At 45.8% G+C, this 14513-nt stretch overlaps 2 protein-coding genes and 1 long non-coding RNA gene across 8 annotated transcripts in view; all 3 read right to left on the reverse strand.

Moving 5' to 3' along the window:
• CLIP4 (CAP-Gly domain containing linker protein family member 4) overlaps nucleotides 1–3400 on the reverse strand; it is a 97975-nt gene extending 94575 nt beyond the window's left edge. For 2 of the 4 annotated variants that reach the window (XM_061475378.1, XM_061475377.1), the window contains exon 1: nucleotides 3330–3400. The gene's annotated coding sequence lies outside the window, so the exon portion shown is untranslated. The remainder of the gene's footprint in view (nucleotides 1–3329) is intronic. The other 2 variants (XM_061475374.1, XM_061475376.1) reach the window with 1 other exon arrangement.
• Nucleotides 1–8429, reverse strand: part of TOGARAM2 (TOG array regulator of axonemal microtubules 2) — a 38111-nt gene extending 29682 nt beyond the window's left edge. Inside the window, exons 1-3 of one of the 3 annotated variants that reach the window (XM_061475383.1) lie at nucleotides 7999–8429; nucleotides 6952–7102; nucleotides 3717–3817 (exon numbers count right to left, since the gene is read on the reverse strand). In XM_061475383.1, the coding sequence (XP_061331367.1) occupies nucleotides 3717–3817; nucleotides 6952–7102; nucleotides 7999–8307 (561 nt within the window). In that variant the 5' untranslated portion in view covers nucleotides 8308–8429. Of the gene's footprint in view, nucleotides 1–3675; nucleotides 3818–6951; nucleotides 7103–7998 lie in introns of all 3 variants that reach the window. The other 2 variants (XM_061475382.1, XM_061475381.1) reach the window with 2 other exon arrangements.
• Nucleotides 8430–10315: 1886 nt separating this feature from the next.
• On the reverse strand, nucleotides 10316–13443 carry LOC133280564 (uncharacterized). Its single transcript, XR_009747228.1, has 3 exons — nucleotides 13338–13443; nucleotides 11594–11766; nucleotides 10316–10363 (listed from the first exon to the last, which is right to left on the reverse strand). It is a non-coding gene; the product is annotated as an uncharacterized LOC133280564 (long non-coding RNA).
• Between the last annotated feature and the right edge of the window lie 1070 nt (nucleotides 13444–14513).

A 14513-nucleotide genomic window follows, 5' to 3' on the forward strand; every position in this document is an offset into this window, starting at 1 on the left:
GTGCTTATTCAGGGAAACTGAGGTACAGAGGATGGGATTCTTCTCATTATCTTCAGATGTCTTCGACGTATTCATCTAGCATCCCTTTGTGGGGAAAAATAGGCACTACTTCCAAGTTTGAATTCCTCATCTTATTGGAGGTGTCATATTATACGGAAATTATTACCCTGGAGAAGTTGATTCCTACAGCTGGTGTGGGAATTGGGATAAATAGCTCAGATCCATCTGAAAAGATGAATCCTATGCAGAGACTGAGGCATATCAGAAAGGATCCAGAGGATCCTGCTGGCATGAGGAGACAGCAAGCACCAAATTCCTGTCTTGAATGCTGATTGCAGCACAGTGAAAAAAACAGGAAAACAAACATGCTGTCCATCTTTCAACGTGGAAAGGGTCTGAATGACATGAAAAGCTGCAGAAAGAGCCCATGCTGAGACATCTGTTGGCCAGAATTGATCAGGAATTGTCCCGCTGCTACAGTCAAAGGATCAGAAAGCCATGATTCAGCCAGACCAAAACACATCCATGGAAAGTGCTATTCTGGGGAATGGCAGTTTGGCTCTAGCCTGGGACCTCTCATCAAACTACTCATTTAGAAAAGATTCCACTCAGATAAGAATGCCCTGATTGAAATTACTTGTCCCACATGAGCGTCTCTTCTTCTCTCTCCATTTTTGTGGAAAACCCTCCAGAAAAGTTTCTTCAGCCTAATGCAGTAGTAGACATTTTTTATCACACCAGATTTGTGGGACAAGGAAACAGTCTCCTGCACCACTGGTCTCCACCCAAAAGATCTTACCAAGGCAGAGGCATGTAAAGCTTGTGATGTGCTTTGTCAGATATAACAGATGTGCTCAGTACCCTCCATCAGAAGGCAAGTTGTTCTGGGGAATCTTCTGGCCGCTCTTCATAGACACCTTGGATTCCTTGGCAGGTGCAGCTTTGCGTTTAAGTTTTTCTATGCCCTACACATGAATATAAAGGAACACTAAGTCTGGACTCTCTGGAAGTTGGCCTGCTGTGCTGGGAGTTGTTCTGGTTCACACTCAACTCTCTCGGTTCCTGCACAAGGGCACATTCTTAAAACGTAAATGGAGAGGAATGAAAGCAAACAGAAGGGAATGACTTTCCTCTGGATGCTGAATTCACAAAGCTTCTTCCAACTCCACAGTACGTGACAGCAGGGCAGTATTCCCAGAATACAGACAATACATGTACTAATTATGATTGCCTTGTGCATCTTTTGTATGTTTGGCAATGTTCTTGGCACTACTCCTGCCTTCTTCAGTTGCAAATACTACTATTCTCACTTCCTTGCTTTACTAGGAGAAGAGTGTTTATGCTAGAAGGTAAAACCATTTTCTCCTACCTCCCTTCCCTGTTTGCATCTTGCATCCAAAATGCACCCTCTCTATTTCTAACAGCACCAGTTCCTTCACTGCCTGCACATAAACAGGCTGCGGATCAACAGTTCATTCCCAGAAGTGAAATGATTCAGCAGCAGAAGAAGGAGATAAAGAAAGATTAGGCAGGTTTAATCTCACAAGAACAATCTCAGTACCTGCATAAAGAAGACTTTTCTCTTTTCTGCCAAACACTTACTTTCTGACTTATTTTTGCCATAACATCTCTCAAGTCATATGAGGGAACAGACTGTTCCAAACGCTTCTCAAATTTTTGATGACTCATCAGCATACTCAGCATCTTCTGTCCGTAACACCTAACACAGGTAGGAGAGAATGGAATACAGACTATTACTGTCTGTGCTTTCTTGTGAATAAACAAAGGAAAAGTGCTAAGAAAATCACTTGATATTTTAAGCTGAATGCCAGATGTTCTTAGGAATTAACGTACTGATCTAAGTACAGGTTTGGTGACGTTTTGATTTGGTTTTGCTACAGCTGGAAACCACAGTTATCTCAAAGAGGAAATCTGGAGGTAGTTCAGCCACAGACAGTGACATTCTACAATGACTGGGAAGAAAGAGTTGTGACTATCACAGGCAACTAAATTTGCAGAAGAGTCCTGGGTTCAGCTCCAATTGTTATTTTTCTCCTTAGTAGCTGGTACAGTGCTGTGTGTTCAGCTTTTGTCTGAGAACAACGCTGATAACACACCAATGCTTTTTGTTGTTGCTAAGTTATGCTTACTCTATCAAGCAATTTTCAGTCTATCATGCTCAGCCAGTGAGGAGGGGCACAAGAAGCCAGGAGGAAGCAGAGACAGGACACCTGACCCAAACTACCCAAAGGAGTACTCCATACCACAGCACATCATACCCAGTACATAGACTGGGGGGAGTCACCCAGAAAGCCAGATCCCTGCTGGGGTCTGGCTGGCTATCTGTCTGTGGGTGGAGAGCACTTGTATTGTTCATTACTGCTGTTTACTGTTTTCTTTTCCCCTTTCAGTTTCATAATCTCTCCCCTTCTTATTTCCCTTATCATTATTATTAGAGGTGGCAGTAGTAGTAGTATTGCATTATACCTTAGTTACTGGACTGTTCTTATCTCAACCTGTGGGAGTTACATTCTTTCGAATCTTCTCCCCAACCCTCCGGGAGTGGATGGGGAGAAGAAGAAAGCGAAGAGAGTGAGGGGCTGCATGGTTCTGAGTTACTGCCTGGCCTTAAACCACAACAAAGAGGTTTACAAACACTGAATACCCTGCACTGCAAACTTCCAATGGTGCACAGGCGCAACAGCTCAATGGAAAGGGCAAATTATCAAAAAGCACACAGAAGGTAAAGAGGAGAAGACATCATCAGGAAACACTGGAAACAAAACACCTACAGACAATCCTCCAGGAAGCTGAGGAGAAGGATGAAGTGGGAGGAAGCTGGGAAGCAAAAGCTGCAGTGTTTAATTACAGTTTGGGCAGAGACTTGGGACCTGGCAAATCACTTGATTAATGTCTCAGTTTCTCCTTTCGTGTATTGCCTTAGAAGGACACCAAGCTCAAAGAGGAGAAAGACAGATGTTCTACCTACCAGTGAACACAGCTGTATGGACAGACAAGTCTTACAGAGAGGTCACACAGCTGTTAGAAAAATGAGGCCTAAAACTCGGAGTGAAGGCAGATACTGAGCACACACACAAATGGACAAGCTCATATGTACTCTACCCCCCGTGGATGACGCATGTGGGATACAGTTAGATACAATGTTCTTACCTCTCTGGTGACTGTCGAGGAAACACCATGAAGTCTCCTAAAATGGACTTTTGAGTGGCAGATAGCCAGGCGTCTGACACTGAGGAGTCTTTTCCTTCCTGAAAGGCAATTTCACCAAAAAGATTGATTTTTCTCATCACTAAAGACCTAAGCTGCACCCTCTGCAATTACCAGCATATCAGGTCAAACAAAGGGAGGTGCTTCTCAAACAGCACTTAATTAAATCATGGAACTTGTGACAGAATGCTGTCATCTATGTAATCTATGTCATCTATGAACTCATGACCACTTCCATTCTGCTTCTGACTTCCGCTAGCAAATCATCTTGCTCCACAACTTCCTGTCTTCCCTGAACATTATGCTTGAACCTACATGGAGCAGAAGGCAACACTAGGAAACAGCATAGATGGGCTGTGGCTGTAGCACTGCTGTGGACCAAGGCAAAGAAAAGGATGCTTTCCTTTACACTGATAAGAAGGAAGCCTGCACATGGGGCTTTCTTACCAGTTATCACTGCTGAGCCATGTGAGTGTGTCGAGCAGCACCTGCTGTGCATCAGGGAAGAGTCTGGCTTCCTGGTCATCTCCATGCTCTGACAACTCTCCACACTCTACAGAGTCCGGAGCAGTGGCTGGCACTGGGATTCCTGTAAGAGAGAGAGAGAGAGAGGGTCTGACACCAGTGCTGCATACCCCGGGCCAAGGCACTCCACCTCCAAGAAGTCTCCAACCCCAGCTCTCAGCCAAGAAAATCACTGGGCTGCAGACTGGCATTGGCCCAGAGACTTCCCTGCTCTCTGGCTCGTTGCTTGACCCAGTACCCAGCCATCCTCCAGGCACCCACAGCTGGGCACCCGCTCCTTGTGTAAACCTGGCACACACAGAGCCAGCTCCCCTGTCCATACAGGTGCCACAGCCAGCCTGCAGATTCAGAGTGCCACAGAGCTCATGGTCACTGGGAGGCAGTAGTGCCCAGCAGGGCTTGCTATCTCAGAAGTAAGCTCCCAAGATGTCCACACACCTCCATGTAGCACCTCCCTGTTTCCCGGAGCACTGAGGACAGAGACACCCAGTGACCTTCTGAGGAAACACCTCCATCTGCCCTCAGTGAGCACCAAGCCCCAACCACCGAGTCTTGCTGCACTTGGGCAAGTCCCCAGGGCGCAACTACTAGGGAACAGTGATACCTGACCTTCTAAACCCCACAGTGCCCGTGTTTCCATTTACTTCAAATGCCCTAGACAGCAGACAGCTGACTGCACATACATTTTAGCATACTAGTGGAAAAGCAGCAGTTTATGGATATTGCTATTTTCTAAGCATTATGAAGATTGACTATTTCAGAGGTACCTGCTGGCTGTGTTTCAAAGATGCTGAGATGACATTTATCCATCATCAAATGTACTTGTTTGCAAACTGTGCAATGCCTAAGCTTTCTCTTGTGGAAAAATGCAGTATTTGGTCTATATGGTTGTGACAAAAAAGCCTTCCAAACGTGAACTGAGAATATGAATATGTAAATATAGATGCAAATTGTTAGCAATTCTCTTGATGAAAAAAGAAGTTAGCAACCTTTTGATGAAAAAAAGGTGGAAGAATGGACAGGCAGCCTAGGAAGAATACAGGGATGCTGTCTGGGAAGCTCGGGATCAGGTTAGAAAAGTTAAGGCCCAGTTAGAATTAAAATTGGCCAGGGATGTGAAAGATAACAGGAAGGGATTCTATAGGTACTTTGCGAATAAAAGACAGACTAGGGACGTGGACCCTCCCCAGAAGCTCTCAGAATTGGCTACCCGGGATTTGGAGAAGGCTGAGGTTCTCAATGAATTCTTTGCCTCGGTCTTCACTGGCAAATGCTCCGACCACATCGCCCAAGTTTTGGAAGGCAGATGCAGGGACTGTGAGGATCAAGACCTTAGGCCCACTGTAGGAGAGGATCTGCTTCAAGACCATCATAAGAACCTGAATGTGCACAAGTCCATGGGAGCTGATGAAATCCAGCCATGGGTCCTGAAGGAGCTAGCGAATGAAGTTGCTAAGTCACTGTCCATCATATTTGAAAAATCATGGCAGTCAGGTGAAGTTCCCGACGACTGGAAAAAGGGGAATATAACCCCCATTTTGAAGAAGGGGAAAATGGACGACCCAGGGAACTACAGACCAGTCAGTCTCACCTCTGTGCCTGGCAAAATCTTGGAGCAGATTCTCCTGGAAGGCAAACTGTTAGCAAACACACTCTCTTGATGATAAATATACAACACAGAAGAAAATTCAGATGACAAAAGCATTTGTAATGGAACCCACTGGACATCAAAAGCACCACAGGTCAACAATTTCATGCCTTGCACTCAAAAGCTCATTTTCTAGAGCGTAGATGAAAACAGCTGTCTAAAAATGGTGAGTGTAAGTGTTGCACAGAATCTAGATGAACTGCTATGGACTCCATAGGATTTTTATGCTACCGTGCCTGTTCTACAAAGTATGGGGAAACTGCAAAATCAAAACTATTCAGATGGGGCTTGATTTGGATTTCACTGATGGCACTGTCATGAACATCAATGATGTCATTCTACAAGCATGTAGAATATTCTGTAGGGAATACAGAGTATCCAATGTTCAATGTGAACGGACAGCCACGTCAGGCTACTTGTGATCAGATCTGAAAATCAGAGTAGCATCACCAGAACTTTCAGAGGATCATTCCAAGATTCTTTTTTCTTAACTCCCTCTCCTCAGGATCATAACACGAGGTAGGGTCCACGCAAAGGAGAGATGAGAATCACTATGGACTCATCATCTGGCGTACATTTAGTGCAGGTAGTGAGCAGCCTGCGAACACCAGGCAGCCCTTCTCCTGTATGTCATCTGCTATGCACAGACACCTTATTTGGGTGGAGTGACAGAAGAGGCACTGCTTGTTCCCAATTTTCACTGTGTGCCCTGGGATGAGAGGCTTGCAGCTGTTAAGCACTTTGACATTCAACAGCATGATTGTACCAAGTCACTAATTCCCATGCAGACACAACCCTTGCTGCAATCAATAGGAGAGAAGCTGGCTGGAGAGCCAGACAGCAGCACAGGCAGAGGGCTGAGGCAGTAAGTAAGCAGCTATTTGATTGGGGGAGCACACTTCTGGGCGTGATAAGCACAGCATGCCAGACTGCACCAGAGCTCAGCCCTTGAGTAACTGCCGTCTCCTGGCACCAGTGTTACAGTTGAGACTGTCAGCATGGGCAAAAGCTTGGGCTTAAAGCTCCAGCACTACTTTACTCAGATGAACTTTCCAGAAAAAATCATAAGCCCTGGCCAAGGGCTGCAGCATGGTTCTGCAATGCAAGCTCCTCACCAGGGAGTGGTATAAGCAGGATAATGTCCTACAACATGAGACAGATCTTTCAGTTTTATTCAGATGTAGTTGAATTTTGTTTCTTCCAGGTTGCACCTTGGTTGAAAAGCATTCTTTTGGACTCATCCATTCCCCTTTCCTTGAGGCTACTTTCAGTTAGATAGTCTGAAGCCACAGTGTAGTTTGCAAGACAGAATTATCTAGTCCGAAAGACTTCACACGCAAAGGGGGGAAGGTGCTATTCAGTGACTCAGTGTGGGCCATGGGCAAGGCACTTCATGCCTCACTTTTCATTTGGAAACCGGAAAGAAATCCTATTTCCTATCTACTCAGATGCAAGCCAACAGCATTCCAGTGCATTTTGCAGGCATGTGCAACACTATGCAAATAACAAGCAAGTGAACCACAAGGCCCACAGCTGTAGTAAGCACTTACTTTCTTCAGCTGCATCCCCAGGGTCAATATCCTGTTCCAGGACCTGCAACGACTTTTCTCTTTCTTTCTTCCTCTCTCTATACAGAAGCTCCTTCACTCTCATTTGCTGCCAATCGATCTTCTGAACTGACGTGGACAAGGTAACATCGATCTAGTTGCAAGGGAAATACATCACAGAGCATAAGAGAGATACACAAACCATACAGAACACCTCATCACGAACACAGTTGTAGAGTGTCATAGTCTTTAATGCAGCCACATAGACATCCCAAGAGCTTCAGAATAATTCCTCCTTCCCTCACTTTGACATGCAATTACACCCAGAGATGTGTAACACTTCATTGCCATAACCTTTCACTTGCTCAAGCCCTGCTTGAACCAACAGAGTCACAGAAGTGCTTCCAGGTGTACAAAGACAAGTGCACAGGAGCTTAGTTCCTACAGGCCGGGATGGAGGAATAAAAACATGGCTGCAAGAAACAGCCATGAGAGGTAATTTGCTGTTTCTTAACGTGCACACGGCCAGTGATTGCAGCTGCTTCTTATTTCTTGCTTCTGAAGGACTCAGATGCTCTCCAAGAATAAGTCCCAAAAAGGAAGTCATGTGAAAACAAGTGGGGCAGACATTGGTCATAATGAATTGAAAATTGAGAATGAGGGCAGCAAGAAAGGGAACAAAGGCAAAGCAGGCTCTCCCATTTTACTTTGCAGACTTGCTTTCACTCACATTGTAGTCTTTGCTTCTGTGCTGCCAAGCATGCACTTTGCACATGTTCACTGATGTGTAACTTGCTCTGCTGTGCAGATCAGCTCTAAACTGGCCTTCCCACATGAAGAAGGCTTCTTGCACAACCTGAGCACTATCTCCTGAAAGGTGACTTCTGTACCAGGGAAACCACTCAAGCAATTGCTCTGCAGCTGTCAAATGTAGTCCAAAGAAAAACTACACCCCAAGAGGGAAAGATTATGATTTTCAGTGACAGTTTGTCCTACGCACTGAACAGTCACTGAAAAGAAAGCCTGCTCATTCCTGCCCTTAGCCCATACCCTTCCATTGCTGTCCTTTGAGTTGTCACCACTCTGAAGGCGAGGGCTCATAAAATGAACCATCTCCTTGGTCTGGATAGGAGGGAGATGTAACGGGGCCACAGGTTCACATAATTCTCTGTCAGGCTTCATACCACCACCAACATGATGCTGGAAAACAGACAAGATGGGCTCACAACCGTGGAGCCCTAATATGACACACATACAGATTATGCATGAGAACAGCGAGGTACAAATAACCTCTGCAAAGAGATGGGGGGTACTGCCATACTGCACTGGCAGCATAAATGGCATTGGTTTTTTGCTCATGATCCATCTCCTTGGCCTGGATAGGTAGGAGACGTAATGGAGCTACTGGCTCATGAAAACCTCTCTCAGATGTCTTGCCACCACCAACATGATGCTGGAGAACAGGCAAGATGGGTTCACGAGGGAGGCCTGGTAAGACACACATACAGATTGTGTATGAGAAAACCAAGGTGGTGCATGTAAACTCTTCAAAAAAGATGGGAGGTACTGTCATATTGCACTGCCTGCAGAAACAGCAGTACTCTGTTGTCCACTAGACTCAAAACCACTGTGTGATAAAGGCTTCAGCCCTTGGCTTCTGGTGAGCAGCTGTGTTTGACAGAGAAGAGCAGAGAGATGGAGACTGCCCTTCCCAAAAAGATTTTTATCTGTTCCTATCCATTTTGATTTCAGTAATCTTCCTCCTTTTCCCAGTTATTAAAGAGCTCCTGGGTTTTAATAGCTGTATGCCTTTGTAAGGTAGGAATCAATATTTCCTCCTCTTTGCAGGAATATTTTAGAGGGCCCGTATTGAAAATTTTCAGATTGCTGGAATGTTACCAAAACCAGAATTGTGTTATTGAAGCTACAGAATTAATTTTCCCCAAGCAGTTCCATTCTAAATTGTAGCACCTTTGGCCACTTTTTGGGCAGCCTGACTAAAGTGTGATGTTCATAATGGGAATGAGCACAGTGAAACTCATTCTGAAATGCTAACGCAGCTGTTAAGAGAATCATTCCTTACATGTCTCTCCCCAGCATCCTTATAGGCCCCCTTCAGATACTGGAAGGCTGCTATGAGGTCTCCATGCAGCCTTCTCTTCTCCAGGATGAACAGCCCCAACTTTCTCAGCCTGTCTTCATACGGGAGGTGCTCCAGTCCCCTAATCATCCTTGTGGCCCTCCTCTGCACTTGTTCTAACAGTTCTATGTCCTTTATATGTTGAAGACACAAGAACTGCACACAATACTCCAAGTGAGGTGTCCCTAGTTGCAGTCAGATATTCTAGCTGCATATCAACAATAAAGGAGTCATGCCTTTATTATGGGGCATGCCTATTATCTGGCAGAACTAACACTGAACTAAGGGACCAGGGGGTATTATCCCCTTTCCCACATCAGCAAAATTATTTGCTAAATTCTCATCTCTCCTATCATAACAAACCCACAGATGGCAAAGGGACAGCAACGGTGTCACTGAGGATTTCAGCTTAAAAGTACTGGCTGACACCAGCTGCACCATACACTGCATTTTGTCTTGCAGAACTCTTACTGCTAATGACAATGCAAGGCAGGGAGCATGGAGAGGCCAGTTGGCATGGCCTACCGCAGGTGCAGTTTGCAATATTGACATACGCAGACAGAGTAGGGGAAGAGATTTGTAATCAAAAAACCTAGCACGTGTGGTTTGAGGTAAATGACTTGCACAAAGTAAACCTCAGCATTCAATTTAGGTTTGTGCTGCCAGAGAACAGATAGTTCTGATCCTGTATAGGATGGACCCTTTTTAAGTGTCTTCCTCTGTAAACCGAATAGTCACAAGGACTTCCTGTCACACAAGGTTTCACTATGTCTCCCCACGCAAAACCTGAATGTACTTCAGATCTCTAAGGGTTTGGTTCAGAAACTGCTGCAAGGGAAGCTTCTTCTCCTTAAAGTGTAGGAGGAAGGAGTGGGAACATTTCTCATTTCATGCAAAATGCCTCATTTTTCTCTAATCTTTGTGCCATTAGTGTGCAGGGAAATGAAAGGTATGAGCACGAAGTAGAGGAATGTTTCCTTCTCCTGCTGTGCTTTCCCAGAGCCCCAAGGTATCCCTCCAGCTCCAGCCATTCATAACTCCATGCTGAAGCCATTTTTACCGGATCACCAGAGCACATTTCCCAGTGACTGGGCTCTGGGGAAGCTGTCTGAGCACATCAAGGAATAGGAAAGAGTTACAGGATGGTTTTCAAATGAACTTCCACAGTGCCACCCACATGGGTCAGGATTCCTATGGTCATTTTAGGACAGTCGTGCTCAGTACCTACCTAGAGGTTTAAGGGTCTTCTCTTCACCTCTGCTGCCTGATCTTGGCCTTAAGAAAATGGAGAATAATAGAATACATGAGGAGACAGAAAGGCGGGAGGTAGCATTAAAGGAGGCAAACTTTCTTAGTGTTGGCATCATGATGAAGGGGGAAATGCAGCCTGTAAAACCAACAGCATACAGAGCTGACTGTCATTAAACTTTCTGTTGCCGGAGTCACACAGAGCTCATCGAGCTCCAGCTGAAACACAGGAGTCACTCTTCACTTTGGGCCCTAACTGTCCAGTTCTGCTCTCTCTCCTTTTGGAGCTCAGTGCCTCTTCCTGGTTCATGCATCCTTTCTGAGCAAGCAAGAGATGTTAAGCTAGTCATAAGTCTGTATTAAGGGCAACTACCTCTATACAGCTGCAGATGCCTAACTTTGCCTGGTCATGCCTTAAACTGATGAAAGCATCTTGTTACACATGGTAATACCACTGCTGTCTCCTGGGAATACTATTACACCTCCCTGCTCTTTCAAGAAGGAAAAGGGGGTTTCTGACTCAACTCCTAGGCAAGTGTACTCAGACTGCACTTCAAAAGCTGTGCTGAAGCTTTTAAATGGAAACTATATTTCTATGACTCCTTATTTATTGTTATAACAAGGATAAAGTTGACAGGTAGATTTCCTGCGGCATATCCAAGCAAGTATCTTTCCACCAGTTACAGCCCTATAACTGTTCTCTAGCACCTTGTCCACTTTGATCTTAAAACCTATTTAAATATTAAACCTCTACAGGATTATACACTTCTAAGCCAAGACTTACCTGGGCTCTCATTTCACAGTGAAGGCCCAGACACAGCGGAAGTTACAACAGACATTTGCAGAAGCAGCATCTGACTCTGCAGACAGCTATACAATAATCAATATTTGCCCTACAGGTACAATATTCCTACAGGTACAGAAATTGGCAAAGATGACACACAAACCCAGATGCTGTATTCAGAACCATGGAATACAGTTCCCAAATGTCATCACAAAGATTACAGAATGAATCAGTATTAGAGCCCAGCAGAGGACCTGATTTTAAGATCCTCTTAAGCCCTGCCTCCTCCTCCCCCCCTGCTCTCAGAGCGTATGTTGTTGGTATGGACTTTCTGCTGGATCATCATAGATAAGTGAAATGGTGAACATACACAAGTTTGCATAAATATGTTGGAGAGCTGACTGGAAAACAACCTCAAGAGACAACAAGTGTGACGTGAATGGCGTACTGGAGAAGCAAGCACCTTGGCTTACCTTATCTCCAGAGTCTTCTGAAAAAACAGGTGCTGAGAGCTTGGGAGAGACACTGCAGTGCTGTGAGGAGCCTCATCCAATGGTCTTGCTGACTTTGGGATAGGGGGAATCAAAGGCATTCCCAGTGACATCTTCTCATTCCCACCACAGCAATACCAGGATCGCTGGGAAGCCTGGAGATAGGAGAACACGGTGCTCAGCATCCAGCCTTCCCCACTGATGCCACAACAAGTGGCTAAGCCATGCTCTTATCTAGGACTTGTCAGGAAAAGTCAAACCGATGGAGCAGGGTGGCCTACAATGGGCAACAGGAAGGGAAGTGGTGAAGGAAAGACTGTTCCACACCGCTGCCAGCTATCTCCCCTCACTCACCGCTTTGACAGTGGCTGCATTCCCACCTGGCATCCACCTGCTTGGCATAAGGATGTTCTGAGCGCCGCTGCCTCCATCAGCCTTTTGTATTGTATGGGAATGGATTTAGATCCTCTCAGTGTCCCTAAAGCAACCTACCAGTCGGCACTGAACTCCAGCCACGTGCCCACAGCCATTTTGCACGTTGCCAACGTGTGCTTTTCTCAATCCCATGATTTTTTCTGAGTCTGCCCTTCCTACAGCTCCCCCCCAGCCTTTTGGCCCAGATGCTTATGTGCTCTCTGGATGCTCAGTTCTATCCAGCTCCCACAAAATTCATCATCTCAAGCTCACTGTCATTTATTAAGTTCAGCAGATCTCCCTAACCTGCTGGTCCGTCTAATGTGTTTTCACCTGCTGAAACTACTTCAGGCTCCCCATGCCATGGCTAGGAAGGGGGATGAAGCGAGCCAAGGCAGAGGCACACCCTTCCTCAGTACACCTTTCTTCTTGGCACAGCTAAAAAGCCAAATCAGGACCTGTTCAAACTCCAGTGAAGCCAACAGAGTTAATGTCAGGGATATATTTGGCTCTGGATCTGCAAGGCTGAAATCAACTACTCTAGCCTTTTACTGGTTATCCTGTGTACACAAGCTGTTACTTGTCTGCATTCTCCTGCCCACCACAGCAAAACCAAAGCAACTGCAGCTTCTGCGCCTCCTGCAAAGGCAGTCGAGGGGATGAGGTCTGGACTCCATTCCCCATGGCCAGAATCACCAGTTCCCATTGCTCACCCCTGGGCACACCCACGGCAGAAGCTGAAGCTGTGCAGAATTCACGCAAGTCTAGAAATCGTACTAGAAACAAGTGGGCAGAAGGACATGGCCATACAACTCAAAAGCTGAGACAATCTAGACTTGTGTCTGCAGGACTGCCTGCTCCAGCAAACATCTTTTCCCATCTAACCTTGACAAAGCTGATTTGAAAAACCTCCAAGATACTGGTGTGTCGGCAGCAGTCACCACAGTGACACAGATGGTGCACAGATACGTGTATTTTGCTAACTGGACAAGAATATGATTGACCCCATTAGACACATTTAGTTGCTCCAACAGGTTGATGGTGTTTTCTCACTCATAAAACACAGCAGGAGCCACTACAGAGCACAGCAATGATTTAAAGACCTCTTGTATTTATACTCACTGAGGACATGAAGTCTACACTCGGCACGCTGCAAAGACAGCCTGAAGCTCAATGTCCACTTGAGCTCTTCCTTGGCTCAGCTGCTTCCCTGGGCCCGCACCACAGAGTAAGAAAATTTAAGAGCTCTGCCTACAGGAAATAAAATGAAGATCTCTGACACATGACTTGGCTTGGTGCCATGTGTCCTTACTTTATAGGCTTTTGGCATTGACATCGGCTCCTTCTTCTTTCCATCACTGTCCTCACTGTCTGCTCCGGGTCTCCGCTGCTTCTGCTCTCCGTTCCTCATCCTCCTGCAGTCAGTCAGGCCTGCAAAGCAAAGACGCAAAGCATAACAGAATCAGCACTGCAAAGCTAAAGCACCTGAAGCTAGCTACTTCATTGGACAGATCTCTTGGAAACTGCACAGGGAAACTTGCCCGTGCTAGCAGTCACTTGAAGCAGGCCAGTGGACAATGCTTACCCACTTCCACAGAGCCACCAGAGGAATACCGGTGTCCTCTGGGCTCCCATCAGATAACAGGGAGCCCACAGGTCTCTTTGACCTCACACTGCTCTGCACTGAGGCGCTCACACTCCAGAACTTTGACACCTCAGTCCTACACATTTGCATATGATCCACTTGTTGCCCATCCACTACTGCAGGATTTCCTTCCTCTCAAAGGGTGGCAACCCACAATGGTCTCTAGAATTTGACAGTAACTAGTAAGGACATGAGTTTCAAAGCTAGTTTGCAAGTCCTTCATTAACGTAATTCCCACTCAAGTTTGGGTTGGGTCTTGCTTGGGGTTTATTTGTCTTCATAATAAAGGAAGTAACAGGACACAAACAATCACCAGGAGTTATAACTAAAAGAAGGTTTGCATTCTGCACTAGATATGCTAAATATGCAGTGGGATTATTGGATTAGTGTATCTCTACGGATGCAGATTGTCATTCCAAACATTCTCCTTTGTTCTGCTTTGCTGTTACAGGGGTTTATTCCCTGCTTTCTTTACTGCAGAGACACTCAAAGCCAACATAAACATGGCTTGCCTCAAAAGATTTCTGACCTTGGCTGTTCCTGAAAATGCAGAATTATTCACAGCATGTTTCCCTGCCCCTTGCTGTGGACAACGTCTTTCCCCATTAACCAGTCTCTAAGGCTGGGCTCTCACTTGTACACCATGAAGAACAGCTGCTGCACTCACCAGTATCTCCAGGGTCTCCTGATCAGTGTTTCGAATACAGCTTTTGTACGTGCTCCGCCTCCCTGAGCACAGCAGCATTCCTAGGTACCAGCACTGCTGCTGTGGGCAAGCATCCTCCAGGCAGAGGCTGCGCGAACAGGACTGCAACAAGCCCTGGCTGAAGGAGTCTCCAGTAT

The sequence above is a fragment of the Pezoporus flaviventris genome, unplaced genomic scaffold, assembly GCF_033815535.1.
Source record: "Pezoporus flaviventris isolate CSIRO_AGI_PZ_B2104156 unplaced genomic scaffold, CSIRO_AGI_Pfla_v1 ptg000083l, whole genome shotgun sequence".
NCBI classification, from domain to species: Eukaryota; Metazoa; Chordata; class Aves; order Psittaciformes; family Psittacidae; genus Pezoporus; species Pezoporus flaviventris.